The sequence below is a fragment of the Puntigrus tetrazona genome, chromosome 17 (genome assembly GCF_018831695.1).
Source record: "Puntigrus tetrazona isolate hp1 chromosome 17, ASM1883169v1, whole genome shotgun sequence".
Taxonomy (NCBI): Eukaryota; Metazoa; Chordata; class Actinopteri; order Cypriniformes; family Cyprinidae; genus Puntigrus; species Puntigrus tetrazona.
The window spans coordinates 3,106,722-3,132,861 of NC_056715.1; the positions used below are offsets into that span (position 1 = coordinate 3,106,722).

At 37.2% G+C, this 26,140-nt stretch overlaps 2 protein-coding genes across 4 annotated transcripts in view; one reads left to right on the forward strand and one right to left on the reverse strand.

The window, feature by feature from the left end:
• Positions 1–19,499, forward strand: part of kif26ba (kinesin family member 26Ba) — a 91,257-nt gene extending 71,758 nt beyond the window's left edge. The window contains exons 6-15 of one of the 3 annotated variants that reach the window (XM_043262758.1): positions 1,603–1,815; positions 2,653–2,746; positions 5,724–5,986; positions 8,044–8,227; positions 9,480–9,639; positions 11,807–11,978; positions 12,085–15,490; positions 16,876–17,078; positions 17,141–17,303; positions 17,480–19,499. In XM_043262758.1, coding sequence (XP_043118693.1) covers positions 1,603–1,815; positions 2,653–2,746; positions 5,724–5,986; positions 8,044–8,227; positions 9,480–9,639; positions 11,807–11,978; positions 12,085–15,490; positions 16,876–17,078; positions 17,141–17,303; positions 17,480–17,628 — 5,007 coding nt within the window. In that variant the 3' untranslated portion in view covers positions 17,629–19,499. The remainder of the gene's footprint in view (positions 1–1,602; positions 1,816–2,652; positions 2,747–5,723; positions 5,987–8,043; positions 8,228–9,479; positions 9,640–11,806; positions 11,979–12,084; positions 15,491–16,875; positions 17,079–17,140; positions 17,304–17,479) is intronic. The other 2 variants (XM_043262759.1, XM_043262760.1) reach the window with 2 other exon arrangements.
• Positions 19,500–20,948: 1,449 nt separating this feature from the next.
• Positions 20,949–26,140, reverse strand: part of smyd3 (SET and MYND domain containing 3) — a 139,940-nt gene continuing 134,748 nt past the window's right edge. The window contains 2 exon segments of the mRNA XM_043262761.1: positions 20,949–22,272; positions 23,332–23,440. Coding sequence (XP_043118696.1) covers positions 22,171–22,272; positions 23,332–23,440 — 211 coding nt within the window. The 3' untranslated portion in view covers positions 20,949–22,170.

A 26,140-nucleotide genomic window follows, 5' to 3' on the forward strand; every position in this document is an offset into this window, starting at 1 on the left:
TGATCTTATGAAATCCATTTGAAGTATTATAGGATTATGTTGCCTTTCCAAAGGCAATGACATGGAAATTTCCTCTACATATGATCTCAGATCTTTTATTGATCCATAAATTACAAAAAAATACTTGAGAGATGCTGGTTTTTATTATCTTTGTGCACTAAAACAATCATCTAAAGACGAACCAATAACCTCAGTGTGTGAGAACAAATAGATGCCTGAATAATAATAATAGAAAAGCAATTTTCCTGCTTTATCAGAATGTCTATCAATGTAATGATGATGGTATTATAGTTGCTAATCCATATGGCGTCGAGATTGTATTTCTATGGTAATTATGTCTGCTGCTTTGATTTTGGCTTTGCATTGTGAAGACGGGCTAAACTGCTGTGTTCTAGGGTCAGAAAAAAAATGTTTGAATATGTGCTTAACTCGAAATTTAATCTTTAATGCTTTGATTTCAGTAATTACATTTCACAGCGTGACAGATGTTATAACTGGCCCTTGAGCTGCTCTGTGACCATATTTCCGTATCTCCATAACAAGCAGGGACTCAGAGAGAAAGCGTATTAGTCACAGTTTATAGAGAACCAAGGAGCATTAACTTCTGGGAGGCATTTATAAATGAGATGATGCATTCAATAGGTCATCATTTCATCCTGGGCTATTTATTTCAGCATAGCGAATATATATATATATACTTTGTTTTTTTAGCAAAGATGCACTAATGAGATCAAAGGTAACAGTAAATACATAATGTTACAAAACAAAAGACTTGCAGGAAACCCAAGATTTATGCAGGACACAATCACTTATGTGATCTAGTCCACTAATCTGTAATTACATTCAGCCAATGATGGTTTTACTGAGGACACATTATAAACAGGGCTTGATGTCTATCATATGCTTGTATATGATGTGGAAGGGTACATATATTACATTTGATGATTACATCACTTAAAACGTAGTTGCAGAATGACTAGTAACTAGCAAATGTTCAGCTATGGATTAGATTTATCTAACATTTGTTGGATGTGCAGTCTAGACATTTGGGATATATATAATACTTTTTGTAGGCTGTGCATGCTCATTGGATTCAAAATTGTTCTCTTTGTTTTTTTTTTGTTGTAAATGCAAGTTCTTGAAACTAAACTTTAGCTTAAGTTACTTGGTGTACTTTTTCTTCTTAATCTTGCACCTGCTTCTTGCAGCATTATTGAGGTTTAATGCTGCCTGCTGTCTTCACATATTTGACTGTGAAATATTAAAGAGTTATGAATAACTCTCTAAGCATCACCGCACACAGTTTTGTCAAAAACATGAGTAATGGTATAAACCTGTTAAATTTTGTGGGTTTATAGTGTTAAAAACCTGTTCTAAACCACTTGAAATGGCAAGGAAAAATGTTCGGAAAGGAGATGCAAACTTTCCACAATCCGTCAGCCCTTGACAAAGCTATAAACCTACTTGAAAGCTTGTTCTCCCTCAAGCAGCATGTTGTTGTTTTGCTCACAGAAACATTGGTTGTGGTGTTACTCGCAGAGAGGTTGCAACATGACACTTTGATATGCTGCATTACCGAGCGGATGTTGTGTTTCTGTGCAGGTTAAAGTGATGGTACGCGTATGCCCTTCGTCGCCTGCCAGCGCGGCAGAGTCCAGCTCCTTCCTGAAGGTCGATTCACGTAAGAAGCAAGTGACCATCATGGATCCAGCGGTTAATTCACAGCAGAATCAAACTCAGAAACGTGGCAGCTCCAACCAGGTTCCTCCAAAGATGTTCGCGTTTGACGCGTCTTTCTCCCACGATGCCTCACAGGTGAGCGATTGTTGCTAGTTTTTAAGAGAAAGATCATATTACAATGAAAATGATGTCCTGATTTCAACCTTGATTCAACCTTGAGTTGTTTCAAACCTGTACAAGTTTTTTCTGTTATATATATTTTAGTGTCTAGTTGACAGTAGCCATTGACTTCAATAGTATGGGAAAAAAAAACTCTGGAAGTCATATTTGATTACCAACATTCTTTAAAATAAGGTTTGGAATAACTTCACTTTAAAGGTTGTGCTAAACATTAAGCATGGCGTGTGTAATTGTTCTCACTTCTGTTATTAAATGGATTGTTTCATAGCTCTTAATAAACAGACGGTCCCTCTGGAGCAGCCTGAGGTGCCTCACAATGCAGATTAAGGTTAAAGGCAAAATGGCAGTTGCTTATATGTCAACCCTCCTGAGATTTGAATATACAAGATTATCAACCACAAGGCATTACTGGGTAGTTGATAAAATATTGACAAGTCATTGTTGCTTACACAGCAAAAACAAACAAAGAAACCCAATTTTAAGAATTTAAATTTAAAGTAATGTGTTTTAAATAAAATAACATTTATTTAACATTTATTCATTTAGCAGGCACTTAAAAAAGTTACTTATATTTATACTTTTAGCAAAACATTGCTATTAAGTAAAAATATCTGCCAGTGCAGTAAGACACTTTTATAAAATATACTGTGCATCATCTTGGTGCTCCTCAGGTTTTGCTTGCTTAAAAACTTTTCAATATTTTTTTTGCAAAAAATCAATTAATTTAATATTTAGTTAACCCTTATTATTGCAGTGCATGAATTTGATTGGCTGTTTTCTGTTTCCTGGCAGGCAGAGGTTTGTGCAGGAACTGTGGCTGAGGTCATCCAGTCTGTGGTCAATGGAGCAGACGGCTGTGTGTTTTGCTTCGGACACTCCAAACTAGGTAAGAGACTAACAGCTGTGACCTAAATAAATAAATGAAGAATGTGTGTGTGTGTGTGTATATATATATATATACACAGACATTTTTCATTTATGTATGTATGTATAACGATATATATGTATAGGTGTGCTCATAAGTTTACACACCCTTTGTGTGTATTTAGTTTTATTTAGTTCTGTCCTGAATAAGAAAGAGGAATTTATAAAAATGAAACGTTTACATACCCTTGAATCTTAATAATTTGTGTGATTTCTTGAATTATCCATTGTTGTTTTTCTGCTTAATGCTGATATGCTCTACCTGAACCCTATATATATATATATATATATATATATATATATATATATATATATATATATATATATATATATATATATATAGGTTCAGGTAGAGCATATCAGCATCAAGCATCTCTCTAATATATCAGCCCATCTCAAAGAAAAGTGCTTCAGTTGCCCTTTACTAATACCTTGTAAGTGCTTTTCAGGCAGACATTTTTCTTGCCTTTTTAATGAATGTCAGAATGTCACACTGTGATGTTTCTATCTCCATCTCTCGGATGTGTTTTATGTTCAATAAATAACCATCCCCTCCCCTACGGGCCCATACTCAGCCGTTCACATCCTGTGAATTAGATGGAATTAGTTTTATTGCACGCACGGCAGACTACAAGATGACCTCACTGTTTCGCCTCCATTGTCTATTGTTGTAAGATTAGTGTAAAATTTAACCAGCCGTTTGCTCAGAAAACAATGGAAAAATGCCACTGTGGTCGCTGGTCAGTGATTTGATGACAGCGTGTAATGCCTCAGATGCCTCGTTTCCATTAACCTTTAGTTGAAAACCAAAGACTGGCTCATACATCACTGGAAAAGCATTCTATGGTGATTTCATTGGTCAGCCGTGCAAAGCTAATTAACTAGCCATAATAACCCAGAGACCGGCCTGTTAGCGCTTTAGGAGTAATTACCTTGGACATTTGGCTCGAAAAAGAGGTTGTACAAAACAAGAAACATGAGAATCATGGTGAACTTGGGCGGTGCGAGAAGCTGACCCCCGGTCACCATTGTGCTTAAGTGCATAAGAAGCTAAGATGCAATCTTTTAAGATTTATCTGGCTTGAACACATAGATTTGTTTTTGTTTTTGACCTTCAAATCAACTAGAGAGAGCAATATTAATCATGCATAATACTGGCTGACCTCTAGATCCTGTATGTCACGCTGGTTGCGAGGATGCAGAGGCCTTACGGTGAATATTAAAATACTCTAGCGGTATTCTGGAATGAAGCTTTATCTCCTGTCCTGAAACTGCTTGATCAGCCCGGAGGCTTATTTATGCTTTATTGCAATAAGTCAGAATCCATAAAATTGAAGGACAAGCCGGAGCCTATAATGGATTTGTGTGTGTAAAATTTTTAAGAGAGATGCTGTAGTAATTGAATCTCATAAGCTCTGCCTTCCCATCATGCCACTCTCCATCCAGTCTGATTGAATTACTGACTTTCGGTTCAAAGCATCAGTCTTCTTTTCTGCCTGGAAGTAAAAGCCCAGTGACTTTAATTGATGTGAAAGACCATTTTCAACACAGCATGTTTGATATGTTACTAGTCAGGACATAATATGAATAATCAAATGCAAACAAAATGCATCAAAACAAATAATAATAAAAAGTATTATTAAAAGTACATAAATTACAAATAAGTTCAGTTTAATAAATGCAATCATATAATGTAATGTAATGTAATATAATAATATTACTTTCAGTGTTGGAATCAGTGTTGTTATTAAGAGCTAAAACTAAAACTTTTTTTGGTTTGTTTTCATTATTTAAAATATAGCTGAAAGGGAATAAAATATAAATATTATGTGAAAACTTGCACTGAAGATAAAATACTCTGAATTGCTAATTTGTTTTGAAAAAAAAAAAAAAGAATAAAAATAACAAAAGCACATAAAGATGACTATAAATGTACTAAAATATAAATATAAATATACTAAAATAGCACTGTGGGAAAAAATGTTGTAATGGACAAGAATATAAAGGTATATTTCTCAAATATTAGAGCGCACATTTTTAGAACGACCGTCTTAATACAAATATTAAATCGTGAATAAATGCATCATCTGCTACAACTGCACCGTTGCAGGACTGGCTTGTTTTTATTATGAACTGTTGTGATGTTTGAATCCCTATGAACCGTGCAAATGAGCGTATTAGTCCTATTTCAACAGATATCTCCTGCGATCCCCGTTTCTGTCTCCTCTTTCTGGAGGAGCCCGTCTTTTGAAGTTCAGTCTGGTCTGAATGTGTGCTGTGACATATGGCTTTGTTTAGCCGGCCCCTTTATCGTCAGCAGCAGGGGTATTTATGCAAGTGACTGTGTTTGAGGGCACCGTCCAGAAATGAATCCAGGGACGCTGCCAGTCAACAGGCTGTTGTTCCGGTTCTGGTCCTGCGGGTGAACCTGCGATTAATGCCCAGTGCTGCCCACACGGCGTATGTGCTTACTCAACCACGCTAAGACATATGGCAAATGTCAGAGCACTGTCAAACCGAGAGATTTTCTGGAAATAAAAACCCATTTAAGGCAGACAAAACAGTCTCGTGATTAGGCACGGTGCATTTTCCGACCATATTTCTAAGCGTGATTATGCTAATCTTGTCAGTTTTCCAGCTTTAATGGATTTTTAATTGTATTGGAATGTGTTTGTCTAGCGCGTGTGTGACAGCTGTCACTGTGGCTTATGCCAGAGTGCCGGTCTGCAAGCTAAATATCATATTAGAAAGTGTGAAACAGACCGCGAGTATTGGCGTAACGCTCCCGAGGCCAAACAGGCGCTGCGGCTTTTAGCACCTGGCCTGTTTTAACGCTACCGTTCCGCTCTTTGCTTCCGAAAGGCCCGCCAGTCGTCGATTACGCAAGAGAGACGTGATTGCATGCCAAGCGTTAACCCGATTCTCGTGTGTCGTCGCAGGCAAGTCCTACACTATGATCGGCAAGGACGACTCCATGCAGAGTTTAGGGATCATCCCGTGTGCCATCTCCTGGCTCTTCAAACTGATCAACGAGTGCAAGGAAAAGACAGGCGCGCGTTTCTCCGTGCGAGTGTCGGCTGTGGAGGTCTGGGGAAAAGACGAGAACCTGAAAGATCTGTTGTCGGAGGTGGCGACAGGCAGTTTGCAGGACGGTCAGTCTCCAGGAGTCTACCTCTGCGAGGACCCCATCTGCGGGATGCAGGTAAAAGAGTGGTTCTGATCATTACCGTCTTGAATTATACGGTATATTGTTAATGCAAGGTGTTATAGTCAATGAGCGATGATAAACCATAAATAAAAAGTATATTTTATTCGCAAGTTATGCTATGTCCTTGGTAGAAGTTTTTTAATTTATAAAAAGACATGAAGGAACACGCACAGGCAAAACCAATTTATTTTTTAAACCACCAACGGATTTTTTGTTTTCAGGATTTTTTTTTTTTAACAAACTTTATATAAAGATGATTCTCAGCTATGTTATAACAAGGATTCGATATGCCAAAATGTGTGTGAAATGGCCATAAACGGGTTCTTTCATTGTATACAATGTATATCTATATCGTACCTACAAACTAATTGCTTTTCGGCAAAATTCACTGTTAAATGCAGCTTCGGTTTCAAAAAGACATTTTGTTGATACTATGCACTAAATTTGCTAAAATTCATTAATCCACTGCTCACAAGTATTAACACAGATGAAAAGAGAGTTGCACTGTCCCAAAAATAGTGCACCAGAAGACTTAATTTACATAAATTCTTAAAAAATTCTGGGAAACAGCCAGGGAACGTCATGAGGGTGAGTAATTAATAACAATTTTAATTTTGGGGTGAAATAACCCTTTAGGAGGTTAAAATATTGTAAAAAATATCTTATGTCAGTATAACCTTTTAATTTAAACGTCATTATGATTTAAGTAAAACGTAAGTAACAATGAAGGTGAAGTGTGTAATTTTTGCTATGTTAAAATATCTAGCTGATGTTAACATGCTACTATGAATAAGACTTTTTGATTTCCTTAAAAAAAGAAATGTATCACCAGTGTTATTTTAGTACTGTTTAGATACTATTATTTTCTTTTTATATTGTCAGTTTTAGTTTTAATTTTAAATGAACGTTTAGTAATTTTGTTGAGTGCTTTTGTGTATAAAATTAATATAGATAATGGATAATTAAATTGGGGTGGTGGGGTTGGGTTAACGGTATTGGCACACTTACTGCTTGTAAGGAAATATTCTTGTGTAAAATAAAAAAACAAAAACAAGAAACAAGCTTGGCAATCAACTTTCAATAAAGATGCCATTGTTGGGTAAAATGCTAATACATGATGAGAGGATTAGTCGAGCAGAGACAACCCCTGTCTCTGTAATCCTCAGACATGTGCACTAATCTCATCTTGAACTGATACCTCACAGCAACCGATTGTAATGCCCTCACTTCTCCTGTTCCTGTGACAGTCAGCCTTATCACTCAAAGCCGGCTCCAGGCGTTATACCCGAGGCTCCGCTGACATGATTATTGCCCAATAACAAATAGAAGAATTTCTTTTTAGATATTAAGACGTAGCTGAGCCGACAGCGTTTTTTAATGCTTTCTTTTATTTTCTGTAGCTTTGTTAATAGTGATCCACCAATATGACGGGTGTTACCTATTGCTGGGGTCAGTGTCTTAGTCTGATTTAGCTTGCATAAACATATGTGTGTGTTCTGTGTATATTTACTATCTATATATAAATAAACACACATACAGTATATATATTTTTCTCATTTTTACATATATATATATATATATATATATATATATATATATATATATATATATATATATTTTTTTTTTTGTTTATTTTTTCTGAAATATATACATGCATGTGTGTATTTATATATACATAATAAATATACAGAGTACACAAATCTATTATGTAAACCAAAACTTTTATTTTGGATGCAATTAATTGTGATTCATTTTTAAACACTAATTTATTCAATTATTTGATTAATTTATTTACTCAGTCAGAAATAATTGATTTAATACATGAAAAATATACCGCCAAAGTATATATATATAGTGTTGCTTTTGGTGCACATAAGCCGAAAAGGAAAACTTTCTGGCTGACGTGATTAAACGTATTGCCGAATATCAGCCCATTTGTCAGCGTAATTGTTCAATTGCCGCATCGGAGCACAAAATGAGCATCGCTTCCCAAACCAGGTGCTCGTTTTTGCAATAAAATTCACATATGCATCTTTTGTGTCTTTACACAGTTACAGAATCAGAGCGAGCTGCGCGCCCCTACAGCTGAGAAAGCTGCTTTCTTCTTGGATGCTGCCATTGCTGCACGTTACAGCAGTAAGCCAGACTACGACGAAGAGGAGCACCGTAACTCTCACATGCTCTTCACGCTACACATCTATCAGTATCGAATGGAAAAGACTGGCAAGGGTGGAAGTGAGTATCATTATAGGTTAGATGGATTTTCACTAGAGACTCGACGTGAACCAGAGCAGGGCTTCTTGGCTGGTTTTTGGCCCGTTACCTATTTTTCAGGCTCTAAAATTTTGGCTATTGCTAGTTATCAGCAGTATTTTCTCTCTTCCACGGTTGATTTGAACTCTCTCATTATACTTCCAAATGTTGCCTGTGAGGTTTATAAATAGTCTTTTGATGATAATCTTAGAGAGGGGTGTGATAACAGAAAAAACTGTCATTGTTAATGTGAGATGTACAATCTGATCTAAAAGCTGTCATGCAAAAACTAGCTATTTCTGGAGAACAGTGCTAATTTCTCTTATCTTAAACGTTGCGTTTGGCATAAGCGAGTCCTGCCTTTTTCTAAGAGTGAACAGAAAGTAAAACCAGATGCGTTAGCATGGGCTTTTAGGGTATTTGAGAAACTCAAATTACCTCCAAAACTGTGTAATAAAGCTAATGTAAGCAGAGTCATGAAATCCACTCAGGATGTTTCTATGGCTGAGGTTAGCTTTTATAGTAGAAACACACAGAGATATAATGTCACCATTTGAAATATAGGTTCATTAACCTCAGCGTTTTTACTAATAAGTTCCATTTATCTTTATTAGTCTACCATTAGGTTACAATAACACTTCATAGTGGAATTAGACGCTCATTGTGAGGTTTTTGACAGTGTTTATACCTTATATAGTTTTGTTACATTCTATTGCTTTTCCAGTTTCTTTGCAAGCTTGATATTTTCATACTTTAAGTAGATATATAAATATTTTAACTAAAAGTTACAAAACACATTATACCTATTATAGATATATATATACATACAATATTATACTATTGCCTTCAGTGTTGCATGATTCTTTAAGATTCACACACACACACACACACACACACATTATATATATATATATATATATATATATATATATATATATATATATATATATATATATATATGCTGATTTGCAACTTATTATTATTATTATGAAAACCATGCTTAATATTTTTTTGCGGAAATGCTGATACGTAAATTTTTTGCAGCATTATAAATGCCTTTTCTTTCACAATTTACTATGTCCTTGCTGATCAAAAGTATTTTATTCTTTCAAAAAAAAAAATTCAAATGTCATGCAATGTCAGTTAAGAGAATGATGAATGAAAAGGTTAGAATGATCTGTATTACCTATTAGAGTTTAGTTATGAAATCTGACTCTGTGGCTCTTTTGCTTAGTGTCGGGAGGCAGGAGCCGACTGCACCTCATCGATCTAGGCAGCTGTGTTAAGGTTTTGAGCAAGACCCGGGACAGCACTACAGGACTCTGCCTCTCTCTGTCTGCCCTGGGGAACGTCATACTGGCTTTAGTCAATGGCAGCAAGCACATCCCTTACAAGTAAGACTAAGTCAAAATATCATTGGGTTAGACTTTTCAGTCTCATGCTGACATGTTATAACCTCAACGACAAGATTACATTTATACTGTTATGGGTGAAGTCACTCGCCACTCGCTAAACGCATTAAAGATGCAACATGTTTAGCTTTCATATCTCAGCTGCATGCTGTTAATTCTTCTCAAACGCACCTCATATGAATAATATATACAAACTGACATTTTCCAGCCTTTGATGTGAGCAATTATTGGTGGATTCTAATGCTACGTTGAATCTGCGGAGAGAATGTAACCTTTATCGCTCCTCAGGGGTAATAGCTCAGTGAATTAGCCTGTGCCAAGCAGCCACAGAGACAAGGATTCACTGGGATTCATCGAACGATCTTAACACAGACCATTTCTCTGCAACTGCTGTTTTATTTCTTTCAGCAGAATGTTAATTTCAGTTAAACAGACAACTCTGAGAAGGTGCCGTGCATTTTCCAGCAGCTTTTTTTTTTTTTTTTCAAAACTTGCAGCTCTTCCATTTAGCTCCCCGAAGGCACGTTTGCATTTTTATGCCATGGCTCCCTAATTTAATCATGGCAAATTTACATTGCAGAGCATCATGGGGTTTAAGGCTGGAAACACAACAGCTCTTGAGTGCTGAGATATAATTAGGGTTTAGGGCCTTTTAGGAGGATTGCAACATTTGCACAAAATACATTGAGTTAATATGCATGTATCATAAGTGAATATAAATCTACTAATTTTAAAGTCAGTAATTTTAGATAGTGATTTAATTAGGGCTAAATAATATTTTAGTTGCTTATCTCTCTAATTAGATGACTTAACCTCTTTGATTTCATGTCAAATTATTGTCGATTCATTATTAATTGCACTAGAATGGGTTGTCCAGATTGTGGCATAATATTAGTGTCAATAACCACAATCTGTAACTGTAATAAGTGTTTTACATATTTCATCAAGGGGTAAATGTTATTTAATGGGATATCTCAGCCAACGTTTTTTGTTTCATTATAGGTAATAAATTATCATTTTAATCTGTGCTTAGTTTTCATGTGATCACTGTTAATAACCACTTAAGACTGACTACACCATCTAATTTTAAGCATATCATCCAACTTCAAACAAAATGGCAAAAAGTATCTGTGTAATCATATTAACGTACACTGTTGTATTCTGATAATGTTTTTGCTTCAAATTATTGTATAGGTCATTGATTTATGAGAACTGAGAATATGCATGTGCATACCGTAATGCTAGCTGACTCATCCTTGAAAAACAGCTTTATATGTCACCTCTAATGGTTGCCATGGTGAAGGCAGACAGAAAAGGAAATGCCAATCCAAGTCTCTCTTTCTCTGTAAGAAGAGACTGTCTGGCAGTAAAGGTTTTAGAATCAAGGTCAGAAAATAAAATGCCCAAAAGGCTATATCCATTCTTACTATTAAAGTGGGTTGCATTACATGATCAAATTGATTGTTAGAAGTGGAGCAGGTGTTCACTGAAAAGTATTTATTTCTAAAAGCCTTGATTTTTGAACGCATCTAGGATTTTCCAAATACTTTTTTTTCTGAAAGGGTTAACTCATGTATCTTCACTTTTATTCATTTGGTTACACAACTATAATTTTGCCAGCTAATAATCTCACCTAGCCAGACCTTCAGACTGGTGGCAGTAGGTCTGGGAACCTTGGCTGCTTTGAATAGCCAAAGACCACCCAAGAGGCCATATAACTGACAGGTTAAGCAACCAATCATGTTTCATTTTGTGCCGCATCATGTTTAGGGTTGTGGAAATGTCCTGACAACAATTGACCAATGTGTAAAACTCTTGGATGTGTTAAAAAGTCTATTTCTGTGCACTTTACATATTTCACATACTTTTAAAAATACACTTTTTAGTTGATCCTGATAAGCACTTATCATCACCACTGTAAACATGACAGCCTTCTTCTTTCATAAAGGGGTTCGGTTTCATGGCATCTTTGTTTACAGGTGGAATGTTAAAGAATATGTCACACACATTTCTCATACATCCTTTATAATTCAACAAATCAGATAAAGAATTTTGTGTGCCGTATGCATCAGATGTTACAACGGTCCACGGACAAGATGTCTGAGGCTAAAAATAGCCAGGTAATGCTCTTCTATTTTTTTGCTTACAGAGATAGTAAGCTAACCATGCTGCTACGCGAGTCCCTGGGAAACATGAATTGTCGCACCACCATGATAGCCCATATCTCCTCGTCCCCCAACAACTTCTCAGAGACACTCTCTACACTTCAAATCGCCTCTCGTGTTCTTAGGCTGAAGAAGAAGAAGGCTAAAGTAAGCGTGGTATGACCCTGTCCTTCATTTAATTGAACTTTCTTTTAGCATGGAATGATGCACCATTGTATTTTATGTTTATTTGTTTAAAATGCAGTATTTTTCTCTTCTGTAGCAATACACATCCAGTTCCTCTGGTGGTGAGAGCTCATGCGAGGAAGGAAGAATGCGTCGTCCAACACAGCTGAGAACCATCCATTCTAGAAATGTTGTCGATTCGGAAATGCCCCTGCTACATCTCTCAAGTGACCCTGAAGACTATTCCAGCAGTGAGCAGTCATGTGACACAGTTATCTATGTAGGTCCAAATGGCTCAGCCCTCTCCGACAAAGAGCTCACAGACAATGAAGGTCCTCCAGAATTTGTTCCTATCATCCCATCCCTACATAAAAATAAAGCAGATCTTAGCATGACTTCTTTGGCATCACAACCATCTCAACATGGGGTTGTAGCCCCAGTAGTTCAAGCCTCACAGTCTGTCCAACAATTGCAGACTGTTCATCCCCAGCCACTTCCACCTTTGCCAGAGGAAGGTGCTGAGCCAGTTAAAAAGGAGAAAGACTGTCTTAAATGCAACACTTTTGCAGAGCTTCAAGAGAGGCTGGACTGTATTGACGGAAGGGAAGAGGTTACAAAATTCCCTTTTGAAGAAGTCCCTGCCAACAGAGGTGCCAAACTTGAGCCTGGCCACGGTCAAGTCGCAAAAGGGGGTCAGCAGTCCAGTTCTCCCAAGAGGATATCTGACCAGCAACTGGAGGAGATCCGTGAGGTGGTTGAAGAAGCAGAGATCGCTCAGTCAATAATTGAAAGCTTGACACAGTCTTCAACAGGCAGTTGTGGACTCTCCAGTAGCAGAAGTGTGACTGGCAGTAGTGGTATTGGGCAACTAACTCCTCTTCACAGAGCCAAGAGCTCCAGTTTACATGACAGCAGAGAATCCATCAGTGGTGGGAGCAGCAGCGAGAGTAAGCCTCGTCCTATGGGTTCCCCACGTTTGGGGATTGCCAGTCTTACTAAAACCGCAGAGTACAAACCACCATCCTCTCCCTCTCAACGTTGTAAAGTGTACACCCAGAAAGGAGTAATGCCTGGCACACCACCGCACTCCTCACATAATCTCAATAAAGACTCTAGAATATCCTCTACAGAATCTTTACTTAATCCTGAGTCTAGAACCTCTCCGGTGGGGATGAGCCCACAGGTCCTAAAGAGATCTTCGTCATCCAATAGTCTTGGATCAGCTGAGACACTGTGCGATGATGTTCCCCAGCTGCCTTTGGACAATAAGAAAAATGCAAAAGACACCACAGCCACAGTTACATTGGAGCAACCTTTGGAACCCAATGGAGAGGATGAGCTGGTGTTTACCCTGGTGGAAAAGCTGACAATTAGTGGGGTGATGGAGAATGGCAGACCAACCAGCATTATCAGCTTTAACAGTGACTGCTCAGTGCAGGCTATGGCATCGGGTTCAAGGCCTGTTAGTATCATTAGCAGCATGAGTGAAGACCTAGAACATTACACCACTGCTCCCTGCACTACGACTGCCACTATCTCACAAGTCAATATTGCTAAATTCCTGCCTCTTAGCAAGATAGAAGGGGATGCCCAGGCTAGTCGTCGCTCCTCAATTAGCTCATGGCTGAGTGAAATGAGTGCTGGCAGTGATGGAGACCAGTCGTGTCATAGCTTTGTTGCCCAACAGTGCTTTGGACAAGGTGAGTCAATAGCAGAAGATAGGCTTTTAGAAATTCAAGAAGAAGGAGACATAGACCCTGAGACAAATGATCAGAAGAATTCAGACAAAGAGAGTGATTCCAATAAAACTGAAATTGTTGATAAAAACAAAGCTAAACACAAACTAGACAAGCTGTCCTCAACTTCAAGTGGCTATGGTCCTTTTAAGACCAACATCACAACTCCATGTGCTGCTGTTAAGCCAATGTTTGTGCAGGACTTGCAAAATAAAACCCCTCAAGTCAAAGATCCCAAATCCCCACCTGTTCCAATCTCAAGCGAGATCAATTTTGATGACCCTTGGATGAAAAGGGAGGGATGTGAAGAGACCAAGCCTTTGGATATGATCTGTGAGATCAAGTCAGAGAAGAAAACATCTGAATCTGTAAAAAGGAAATGGCAAGTTGACAAGCTCAACTCGAGTGAAGCAGCATGTTCCCCTGATTCGATTAACCGGGTGGTGGATGGCTGCGAGATGGTCTTCAATGCACCCGAAAGCATAACTCAGGTGTACTCTGCAGACATCCTCAGAACGGGTAGCCTCCCTCGTGCATGGCATCGCTTGAATAAGCAGGATGATTTGGAAGACCCTACATACCGTTACATGAGTGGAGAGTATAAAAGCCTTGGGGTTACCACTTCTACTCCCTGTAGTCCAAGAGCCACCCTCGAAAGAAGATGTTCAGCAGGGAGGCAAGCTATCTTTGCTCGTCAAAAAGGAATCCCACCATTGCCACCTGTAAGGAAGTCTAGCCTTGACCAGAGGAATCGAGCAAGTCCACAGCATAATCCAGGAAATTCTCAGACACTTAACCATCATCTGTCTTTCCTTGGCAGCACACCCGAAGACCTGGGTGGTAAACATAAAGGACCAAATGTAGAGAGCAGCAGACTCTTCAGTGCCAAACTCGAGCAGTTAGCAAACAGAACCAATTCCTTAGGGAGGTCTCATGGAGCCCATTATGACTGTCATTCCTTAGAGAGGGCAGAGAGTTTGACCTCTTTGGGCTCTAAAGGAGGAGTCGCAAAAGACAGTACAATGCCAAGGACCGGCAGGAGCATCACCCGTGGTTTGCTTTCATCACCAACCAATGGACCAAACAGTAACTGTAATGCACCACAATCACCCAAAGCAAGTCAATCCAAAATATCTGCAGTTAGCAAACTCCTTATGGCAAGTCCCAAAGCTCGAAGCTTATCAACCTCTAGCACTAAGACCCTAAGTTTCTCCACCAAGTCCCTTCCACAGTCAGTAAACCGAAGCTCAAGTTTGCCTCCTAATGGAAAGAACCAGAACCAAAATTCATGGTCAACTCAATCCCTTAGTCGAAGCAGAGGGACTGGGTTAGCATCTAAGCTACCTTTAAGAGCAGTGAATGGAAGAATCTCTGAGCTCCTACAAGGTAGCGCCAGCTCTCGTGCTGCCCAAGGACGGGGGGCATCTGACACTGAAGAAAGAGGAGCAGCAGTCCAAGGAGAGGAAAGGCCAGTGGTCCATACTTTGCCCTCACCTTACAGTAAGATCACTGCCCCAAGAAGGCCTCACCGTTGCAGTAGCGGACACGCCAGTGACAACAGCAGTGTGCTAAGCGGAGAGCTTCCTCCCGCAATGGGAAAGACTGCTTTGTTCTACCACAGTGGTGGCAGCAGTGGCTATGAGAGTATGATACGAGATAGTGAGGCCACAGGAAGCACATCATCTGCTCAGGACTCCATGAGTGAAAACAGCAGCTCTGTCAGTGGTCGCAGGAGCCTCAAGAATTCAAAGAAAAGAAGTAACACAGGTTAGCAAATATGAGATGCTTAAAACGATGCTTCTTTATGCTTTAAATCTAAAATTCAACATAAAAAATTATTTGGCAATACTTTACTTAAAGCTTTTTTGTATAATGCATTATATAAGTAATTTTAATGCATTAATTGTGCCTTGTAATGCATAGTACAGTCTTGTGAATAATTGTAACCAGAGTTAATAAATTATAACACAATTTGTATTTACACTATGCATATTAAATTCAGTTATAATTATTTATGGCAAGATGTAATGCATTACAATGCACATTATGAATAATTTTAATGTATTATACCCTTTATTAACAATTTTAAAGCATTATAAATGAAGGCTTTAAGTAAAGTGTTAGCAATTATTTATTTTACTACTTAATTGTGTGATACAAAATATCAGAGAACACACACACTTTTTCTTATTTTTACCTTTATTTTCTTCTTGCTTCTCAAGTCTGGCAAGCGTATTCATCCATTTCATCCATCTTTCTACAGTTTAGCAATACAAAGATCTCAGCACAATTAATGTAATCCCTAATGAACTGTGCTAACGAAAATGTATTGTACTACAAAGCTTTCAGGACTCATTCCAGATTATACTTGGAAGAAACAAAACTTTTTAAACTGCTCTACTCCCCTGTACACGCTTGGATGAACTGTTATGATACCGACTGATAGCAGTTGCCAAATGTAGCTGTGGGTGGCCTTTTAATATTTAGTGCTGCCTAAATTCCTGAATACACACCTCCTCTCCCGTTTCCTCAGGCAAAGAATTTCACTCTGTTCCTCGCCACCACAAACCTTTGCATAGTGGGAAAACTGAACATTTAAATCCTGTTCCAGACACAAAAGCTAGACCAGTACACGTTGAACCGCAAAGAAAAGTAGCATTGTAATCCTGTTGCGAATACTTTACATGAAAAGGTCTTTGTAAAGATATAAAACCACAACCTACATTTAAAATTTACATCAACTGCCAACGTTTTCCTGGACGCAGAGAACTTTCTCTCCAAGGCAATGAGGGAAGACTGAAAGTTTGACCTTTTCATTGGTGTTTCAAGCCAAAATGACAAGCTGAAGCATATTAATATTGCCTTGTTCCTTGGTTTTAAATCAGATAACTTATCAGCAGAGCTGTACTTGTCAATTTCTATGCAAATAAGGGAACCACTTCTGGCAAATTTCTTATTGTAGACTTTATTCCTCCAGACTGGTCAGATAAGATACTGTCCTTCTGTTATCTCAGTGCATTTTTTTCATTACACGTTTGCATCGAATTGGTACGGCTCCTTGTAGGTTAAACTTTGCACTGTAATACTCTGTGTTTCGCTTGTTTCATTACAAAACAACTCAGACAGATCAAATGACATTGTTTCATCCCTAGGGTCCCAGCGACGCCGTCTTATCCCTAACCTCACCTTAGACACCTCCTCTCCAGCGAGAAAGCCAGTCATCAGTCCAGGGGTACGCTGGGTGGATGGTCCCCTCCGGCCCACACAGAGGGGTTTAGCTGAACCTTTCGAGATTAAGGTCTATGAGATTGATGATGTTGAACGTCTACAGAGGAGGCGAACCGTAGGCAATAAGGTAAGAGTGACTATCAGAGACTTTTTAATGCACTTATCTTGACGTACTCTCACTTTTTGTAGTTGTGCCCTCAGGAAGTGGTATACTTCAGTGCCAAACTGAAGATTTTAGAGCATCGGCAACAGAGAATCTCAGAGGTGCGGGCCAAGTACGATTGGCTGAAGAAGGAACTAGAGCAAACCAAACAACATTTAATGCTGGAGCCAGAGAAATGGACCACAGAATGTAAGTCATTTGCATTTTGGTTGATGTCAAATTTATTAAGTTCAAGAAATAGCCACATATGAACAAAGTAGAACGAATTGCAAATTCAGTTAACCTGCAGGCATTGTAAAAAGTTATTTTAAGACTGATGTACAACTTCTGTCGGAAGTTAACATCCGTTTCTTTCATTTTTGCAGTTGACCTTCAGCAGACATTTGAAGTGGACTCTCTGGAGTACTTAGAAGCTCTGGAGTTTGTCACGGAACGACTGGAGAACCGGGTCAACTTCTGCAAAGCTCATCTGATGATGATCACATGCTTTGACATCACCTGTCGGCGACGGTAAAAGATTCGCCAAGTATTAAGGATGACTGGAAGTGGAAAAGGCTCAGCAGGGTGTATGTGAGCAAGTTACAAAGTTCATCAGAATAATGATGGCTGAAATGTTTGGGAAAATATAAAGGCTTAATATTTTTTCTAAAATGGATTTTGGTGGGAAATGTAAAATGCTGGACTTGGATAGTTGACGGAAAAAAAATGTAAAAACATTGTCCCACATAGATGGATGAGCACTTTGGAAAATGCGAAAATGGCTTGCTCGCTTGCTGTGAACAAACGAATTATATTGCCATATGTGGATAAAAGAACAAATCGTTAAAGAAGATGAATGAAAAAAAACAAAAAGGACGACAAGTGCCTTGTGAACACTTCAATATCTTGGAAATCTATGGACAAAAATCCATATTTGTGTACAGATGGTGCTAGCTTAAAAAGAAAACATGCATACAAACAAACAAAAAAAAAAAAGTTTAAAAAGTAACAAGAAAAAGAAAATTAAAACACTGCTTGTTAAATTATGTGTTTAATCTCTTTGATTCTGTCTCTGTATTTGTATTGTTATACACTAGTCACATTCAACTGAACTGTTACGTGTGTTTTATATTATTTTTTGTATTCTTGGACACACTGAGACCACATAGAGTGTTTCTTATTTCATGAAATAGCACAGCACGACATCTAGAAGAATGATTCTGGCATTGGCTCATTGATTTTTCACATCCCCTGCGGTTGTGTTGGCATTTTCAGCAGTGTGACGCCTCGGGCTCGGCCGCTCCAGCGTGTCACGGTTGAGAGGCGAGAAGAATCCTCAGTCTGGCAGGACCAACAAGGATCTTTAATATCAATAAGACACAAAAACTTGAATGCGTGCCAACTTCGTGGGCATTTTGAAAGTTTTAACTTCCCAATTTAATTTTTTGTCTGATAAAACTTAGTCTGTTGCGTTGCATTCCAGACCAGATTGGTGCACATATCTGGTCATTGGTTTCCCTCTATGTGGTCTCATTGTAAGTGTGCTGACACTTTGGTATAAATCTGTTTATATATTATACAGTATATATATGGTGCTTGAGACAGTTTCAGCTCTAAACGTTTATAGATGAGTATATAGCCTGTTTCTGGTACTAACTAAAGACTTCATACGCTTTTCCATTCCCGCTTCACTCCTCTTCCCTGCCCTGACCCTCGCTGAAGCAAAGGGGAGCGACATTCCTGCTGCCCTTTGACCTTTTGGCATTGTAATGAATGAAGGATATTATTTATTTTTTACCTCAGGAGGCCTGTATGACAGAGATGCTTATATTCTATAATTTATTTAGCCTGCAAAGCACTATGCATTAAAATTGTACAGTAGCTAAATTCATGCCATATATATAAAATATACTTCTATATTTCACGTTTGTTCTTCTTTATATATTATATAGATTTTGTTTTCGCATTTCTTTGTAAGCGCATCTATCGCCGAATCATGGGAGACGAGAGAACAAGCAATTTCCATGTTTATTCATGAAATGTTTTTTCCCATCACAACCCGTCACGTTCTTCAGCATCTGTGGATTGTTCAAGTAATGCATTGTGTGATATGCGGTACAATGTGCAACGAGTATCGTCCTAAATGCGCTTTAATGTTCACGAACATGGTTACGAAACTAAGGCCTCGCCTCCTTTCACTAAGTCACGTGAATAAAAAAGAAAAACAAACAAGAGTTTGGCATTCTAGATGTATGAGGGAAGATGAGGAAAGTTGTCAACATATTGCTTCATGTTAATACTGCGACAGTCGGCATGATTTCTTGTTCTATGGGGAAAAACACAGCCCGAATGAGAGTTTGATTGGCATACAGTCTGATGTAAATAAAGGATGTTTTGGAAGCTTCATTCTTTTTCTGCTTTATTCTGCACAGCTAATTGACAACTGAAATAATCCTCTCTTAAAAAAGTGTTTTTTTATTAATAGTTGCCCACTAAGTTTTTGCAGATCTGCAGCATGAATCTAAAGTTTTTTATGGCATTTCTTATAAAAAAAGAATGAAATTCAATGTACCCTGAATGTTCTGTAACCTGTTCAGTCAATTTTTTTAATTTTTACATGTTTTTGTCGCTTGCTATGTGAAACATCTGTACTGTTGAGAAGTGAATGTGGAAATGAATTGGAAGCAAATTTTACTTAGTGAAAATGATTGGGACTGCAGCCCATTTCTATATCAACAACTTCAAATTTGGAGTGCAAGTCCTGGTAAATACACATTATAGTCATAATAGTAGTCAAAGTTGCCATAATAATGCACTTATATGTGTTAGTTTCTTTATGGTTTCATTTTTTAAACCCTTTCAAGATGTGTAGTTTAAGTTGGAAATCTTAATTTTTAGGTCTATGCCCCAAAACCGGTAATAAATGGACCATTACCATTCTATGAAAAAACAAATATTATCAATCTAGAGTCTAGTACATTCATTTAATAAAATTTTTTTGACCGCCATGTGAACAGCACCTGAGGGTTAGGACCAATTACAATTTAATCCGATTTTTTTCAGTGAAACGTGACTCAAAGCAAGATTTGTGCCCGGAGTTGTTCAGGTTTTGTTAGGAATGATGTAATAGGCTTGACAAAGGGCTCAGAGTCAGAGATGCTGACAACTCGTCGCTCTATACTAACTTCCTCTGTTTCCTCTTAAGCCCCATTCAATCCAACAGAATGACATTTTTTAAGATGTTATCTCATCTCAGAGAAGTGCACCTCCAAAAGCTGTTTGCTTTAGCGGCCCCAGAGTTATGAGACGTGTAATCCCGTCTATCTGTATCCTGACACTCAGGAGGGTTAAAAAGATTTAGCAACAATAACACGTTCTGGAAAAATGTCCGGAGAAGTGTCATCTGTGCTGATCCAGACCAACTACGCTAACAAAAGACTTTTATTCTAGCCTACATAGATTTTCAGCATGAGCTCAGACACAAGCTTTATTAATAACGTGATTATTTACACAACGCTTGTTGTTTTACCACCAAAATGACATCTCTTCCTGAAGGACGTGGTTTTTAGAAAGATATCATTACCAAAACTAGTTCCTTTTGTATTACATTAATACAAAAGAACGTCGTATTGAGGCTGTTTCATGTAACAAAACAATATTCAACACTGTCATTAGTAAAACACCTGGATTTTTGTTAATGTTTGCATATAAACGGCAGCATCTGTTCAAACCAGAGTATTGAAATGATTTAAATTATCTCTTGCGTTCACTTAACCGTCTGTGATACGCGTGAAAGCTTACTAATATGATTTTAATCTTTAAAAAAAAACTGTAAAAGTATTTTGATTCAACGTATTAAGGCATACGATGGGAATATTTATTGAAAGGAAGGATTGACCCACATTACAAATCAAGTGCTTACTGCAATAACGCAACCCAGATGGTAAAAGCAGAGCATAAAAACACAAAACAGCTGCTGAAATATGTTTATGAAATCAGAGCGAAAAGCATTGTCTTGCCAGAGTAACTCTGATGATTGAAGTTAATGATGAGAAACTGAAGCACAAATCTGAAGCGTGTGTCGTTTGGAGGGGTTTTATGAAGCGGTTATTGCTGAAAAGGTGTTGCCTTTCACAACAGCTGATTATGCTATAGTCAAAATCACACTATAGTCATTTTTAAGGCTCATTAAGTCAATAAACAGTACTCTACAGCACCTCAGTAGTTTGGGAAAATGTATTAATGTGCTAATCCCTTTAAAATGTTAGTTTAAAATGTCATGATCCAATCAGTGTTGGTACTGCAACTATCAAAACATCATTGTTGATAACAGAAAAAATGCATCTGAAAAAAAAAAGAAAATTATTAGATTGAAAAAAAATCTCTGTATAAGTACAAACTTACTAAAAAATTTTTATTAACACTAAAATATTTTCAGCATTTTATTTTTCCCAAGTGACCAGAAGAAGCAGCATATTAGTGTAAGGATTTACTGAATACTTAATCAGATGCATTTAAATACTACCATAATGCCATATACGTTTATCTAAGAATTTGCAGCTGCAGATAAAAAATGCATCTTGATTCGTTCAGACTTTGTAATAGCTGCATTACTCCACATTCCTTTAAATGTAGCATTTTTTATTGCAACCGGTAATTTGGTTTTACGATACCTAGATGTGGGACTTTCTTTCGAATTATACACACTATATCTTGGATTGAGTGTTAAAAGCGAAGGGGACAACAAGCCGAACTCTGTCATTATCGGAAAAAATTCAGAATATGAAAAAGCGGATCTGAAAAAGGACGAGCAATCTGAAATTGAATGAAAAAGCACAGTAGAGTAATGTCGATTTTTTCCTCTGGCAAGCGGAGTAGAAGAAGCAGGGAAAAGTATATATATATATATTTTTTTTTGTTGAATTCTAAAGCAGCTGGTTTGATGCACAGTGGCACGAAAGCATGTGGCAGACACAACCATCCAGAAACGTCCCATTTGAGAGCAAATACAGCGACGTGTTGATTGACAGCCAACGTGACTGCAGCATTCTCTCTCTGTGTGACGGCACACGTCAGCCTAGACTCGACCCAGCTCAGCCTGGCATTCGCTCAGTTTTCTCCTCACCTCGTTCGTCAGGACGTGAGCCGTCCCGTGGGTCACCTTCATGATGTCATAGGCCTAAGCGGGAACGAGAGAGAGATGCTCGAGTTAAACGACTGTCGTGTGAAGGAAGAAAATTCATTTACAGGACTGAAACTGGAGCTGTGAGAGTCCAAAGCGGCCGTTATGTTACCGTGGGATCTGGCTGCTGCACCAACAGCCTCGTGGGTTCAATTTTAGTAAGACAAATGTAGCATATTAATACTTTTCCATTAAAATTAAAAAGTAAAAAAAAAAGGATCAAATGCAATTTCATTATATTATATTCTAAACTTTTGGTACCTTTCATCAATTTCTGTACATTTCGGTGTTTCAGCTGACTACTTCATTATTTTTAGTTTATATATTTATATATAATTATATAGTTATATATTCACATACGTTTGTATATATTGACCTACATATAAATGTGAGTGAAATTTCTGTGGCAGTAAAGTTAACATTAAAGATAAAACGCTTTATTATTGTATTATATTATACTTTATTATATTATATTATTCATAAACTATTTGTGCCTTTTATCATATTTCTGTGAATTTTGGTAAATTGGGAGAAATAGGTCAGTACACTGACACTAACAGTCTTCTCTAATGAAGAAAAAGTAAAATTGATGATAAAATTTATTATTATATAAAAAAATATTGGAGCCTTTATTGTATTATCACAGTTTATATTATATTATATTATATTATATTAAAGTTTTGAATTTGGCCCACATCCCTTTTAACGTGGGTGAAAGTTTAATGGCAAAAAAACTAAAGTTCAATTTAAAGGTAAAATTACATACAGTATTGTATTGTATTATGTTGCGTTATAAATAAAACATAAGAGCCTGCATCCTGTGTCTTTTCATAAACCCAATAAAGGATATTATTTAAGCATTAAGATAATAAAACCTCCAAGAACGAATGTGATAAAGCATTTGTCTGCCCGACTGCACCGTCTTAAAATCACTAAATCTAATCTAACAGCAGCAGACAGTCAGTGGAGTCAAAGCGGAGACATCCATCCCGCCGTTTAGACAACAATCAGACCACAGGGCAGAATGGAGCACCGAGGGTCTCATTACTAACAGACCTGCGTGAAGCTCCCCTGAGCCTCCTCCAGCCTGCCCAGGTAGTGCTGCAGCTTCCCCACCCTCAGCAGCTCCAGCGCTCTGGACGGATGAGGATCACTCAAGTACAGTCTGTGTGAGGAAGCACAGCATTAGCCAAAACACACGCCAGCTTTTAAGTGCTCATCAAAATCTCGTCTAATGACTGGATTCAAACCTTAGAAAGAGAGCTTCACGGCCTACAGCCGAGAAAAACACATAAATACTTAACACGTCAAAGCTTCATGTTTAATGCAATTTCTTGAAATTACGAAAAAAGCTGGGTAATATTTTCATATAGGGACCAATTCTCACCTAGTTGCGTATTAGCATGAACGTTATTGAAATATTGGCTTGTTGCGTGTTCATATTCTACATCCCTAATCAAAAATACGACTTTACTATTAATAAGAAGCAAATTTGAAGTTTACTGAGGCAAAAGTCAAACTTAATGCTTTGTTAAAAACAAGAATTGAACCTTAAAATAGTGTTTTTCAGTGTAGTGCATTTTCAGTCATGGAAGGTTAACTACACCAGAACATTACAAAGCAGAGAGTATTAAAACATTTAAGTATTAAATAAATACAACTTGTGTTATTTACTACAACTGAAACTATACTGTACTAAAATTACATTAAAGCTAATCATACTTATTAGAAACTAATACTTGAACTGAAATAGAATATCAACTAATTTAATTTTAAGCTAATGAAAAATAGCAATAAATATTATAATAATTTATAACTAATAGTAAAATAACAATGCCTTCAAAAAAATAACAATTACATGCCTAAAGGCAAGAAGAGCAATAAATAAATAAAACATTTAATAATTGATTAGTTAAATAATACATATATACACACACACACACATATATATATATATATATATATATATATATATATATATATATATATATATATATATATATATATATATATTATATAATATAATAGTGCATTGTGTTATAATTTAAATATATATATCACATATATCACATTTATGTCACAGTCTTTTTATAAAATCAATAAAGGCTACGATTTAAGCATCAAGATAATAAAACCCTCCAAGAATGAATATAAAGAAGCATTTTTGCAACATTATACTTAATACTAAATTTCAGTTCACCGCAGGGACACCGTAGTAAAGAAATATACTTTAGATCATAATCTATGAGTAGAAATAATAACACTTCAACTGGAGAAATAAATACATCAGACCGAACACAAAAACCTGATCTGATCCCGTCTTATATTCCATCAGTCTCCCAAGAAATCAACATGTTCTATTACATTTTTTTAATATATAGTGCTTGAGCACATCAGATTAAAAGCGGCGATGCTGGCAGGAAACATGCTAACATCAGCATATTCCAGGCTCAGGAGCGCAGGAAAGAAAAGCCTTTATTCCACATTTCCCATTCATCCGCACCGAGTGGAGGGCAGCGGGCCAGGCTTACGGTCATCCGCTTTTAAAACCACCACATGAAGTCACAAAGATAACAACATCCGATGATTCCAAGCATTCCTTAACAGCATTAGCGACTCGTTTGACTTGAGTAACACGAAGCGCTTCCAGAGCATGCGACTCAAAACCATACGGTTCTGCTCTCCATAACTCAAGAGAGCTCAGTAAAGCTGCGCAGATTTCATCTTCATAGCCTTGACTGACTTTCACTTAAAGGTCAGACCCTTGGAAGGAAAAGCAATGATGAAGACGAGCACTTACAGTTCTTTAAAACTCTCAGGGGTTTTTCTTACAGAGAAGCTCGGTCACTGTCTGGACTCACTTGTGTTGTGAAATATTCATCTGCTGGGACGCCTCGTGACAGTCTTCATCACGCAGTGCCGATTTTTATTGTCGTGGGTTATGGGTCCAAGGTCATCCAATAGCAGAGATTGATGCTTTAAGCTCCTTAGGTTTCTTTTTAAAGACCCTTGTGATTTTGCTAGTTGTAAAAATGTCTAGAAATATCAGATTGTGCGAACGTTACAGCGAAAGAATGAGAATCCGAGCTCCACAAGGACGAGCGCTCGAGGTATGTGAAAGGATTTGATGGATGTGAAGTTATATTCTGAGAAATATTTACACAACTGTCAGATAAGAACACAACGCAAGCCCTGGAAGGTCTGCTGCAGAAAGTTGAAGCAGTACAGACTATAATCCTAAAGTAAAGAATACATTACATAAAATGAGCAATCTGAATTACATTATCTGTGCGTGCGTGTGTGTGTGTGTCATGGAATTTTGATTAATTTTAGGGAATATATTACGACTATTTTGCATTCCTTTATAAAATATAATCCATCTTTTTTTCTACGAAACGCATTAGACAACACATTGTTTCAGGGTTTCCAAAATTGGAGTCAATGAAATAACTGCAGAGGGGTTACGAGCTGATAATAATTCATTAAATCATAAAATGTTAAATTAAGATGAATACATTTTAGTGCTGTCAATCACAATTAATCACATCCAGAATAAATCTGTTTTTTTTTTACATAATATATGTGTGTGTTTATTATGTACATATAAATACAAACGCATGTTATGTTTATAAAATATAAATACACTAATGTATATACATGTAAATTTTGTTTTAAATATATACCTTATGTGTGTATTTATATATACATCATAGACAAACACAGCACACATACCTATATTATGCAAACAAAAACTTTTATTTTGGAGACGATTAATCGCTTGACACTATTACATTTACATTTTTTTACATAGAAAATATTTTGTATTACCTGCATGTCAACATTAAACGACATTAGAGCAGATGCA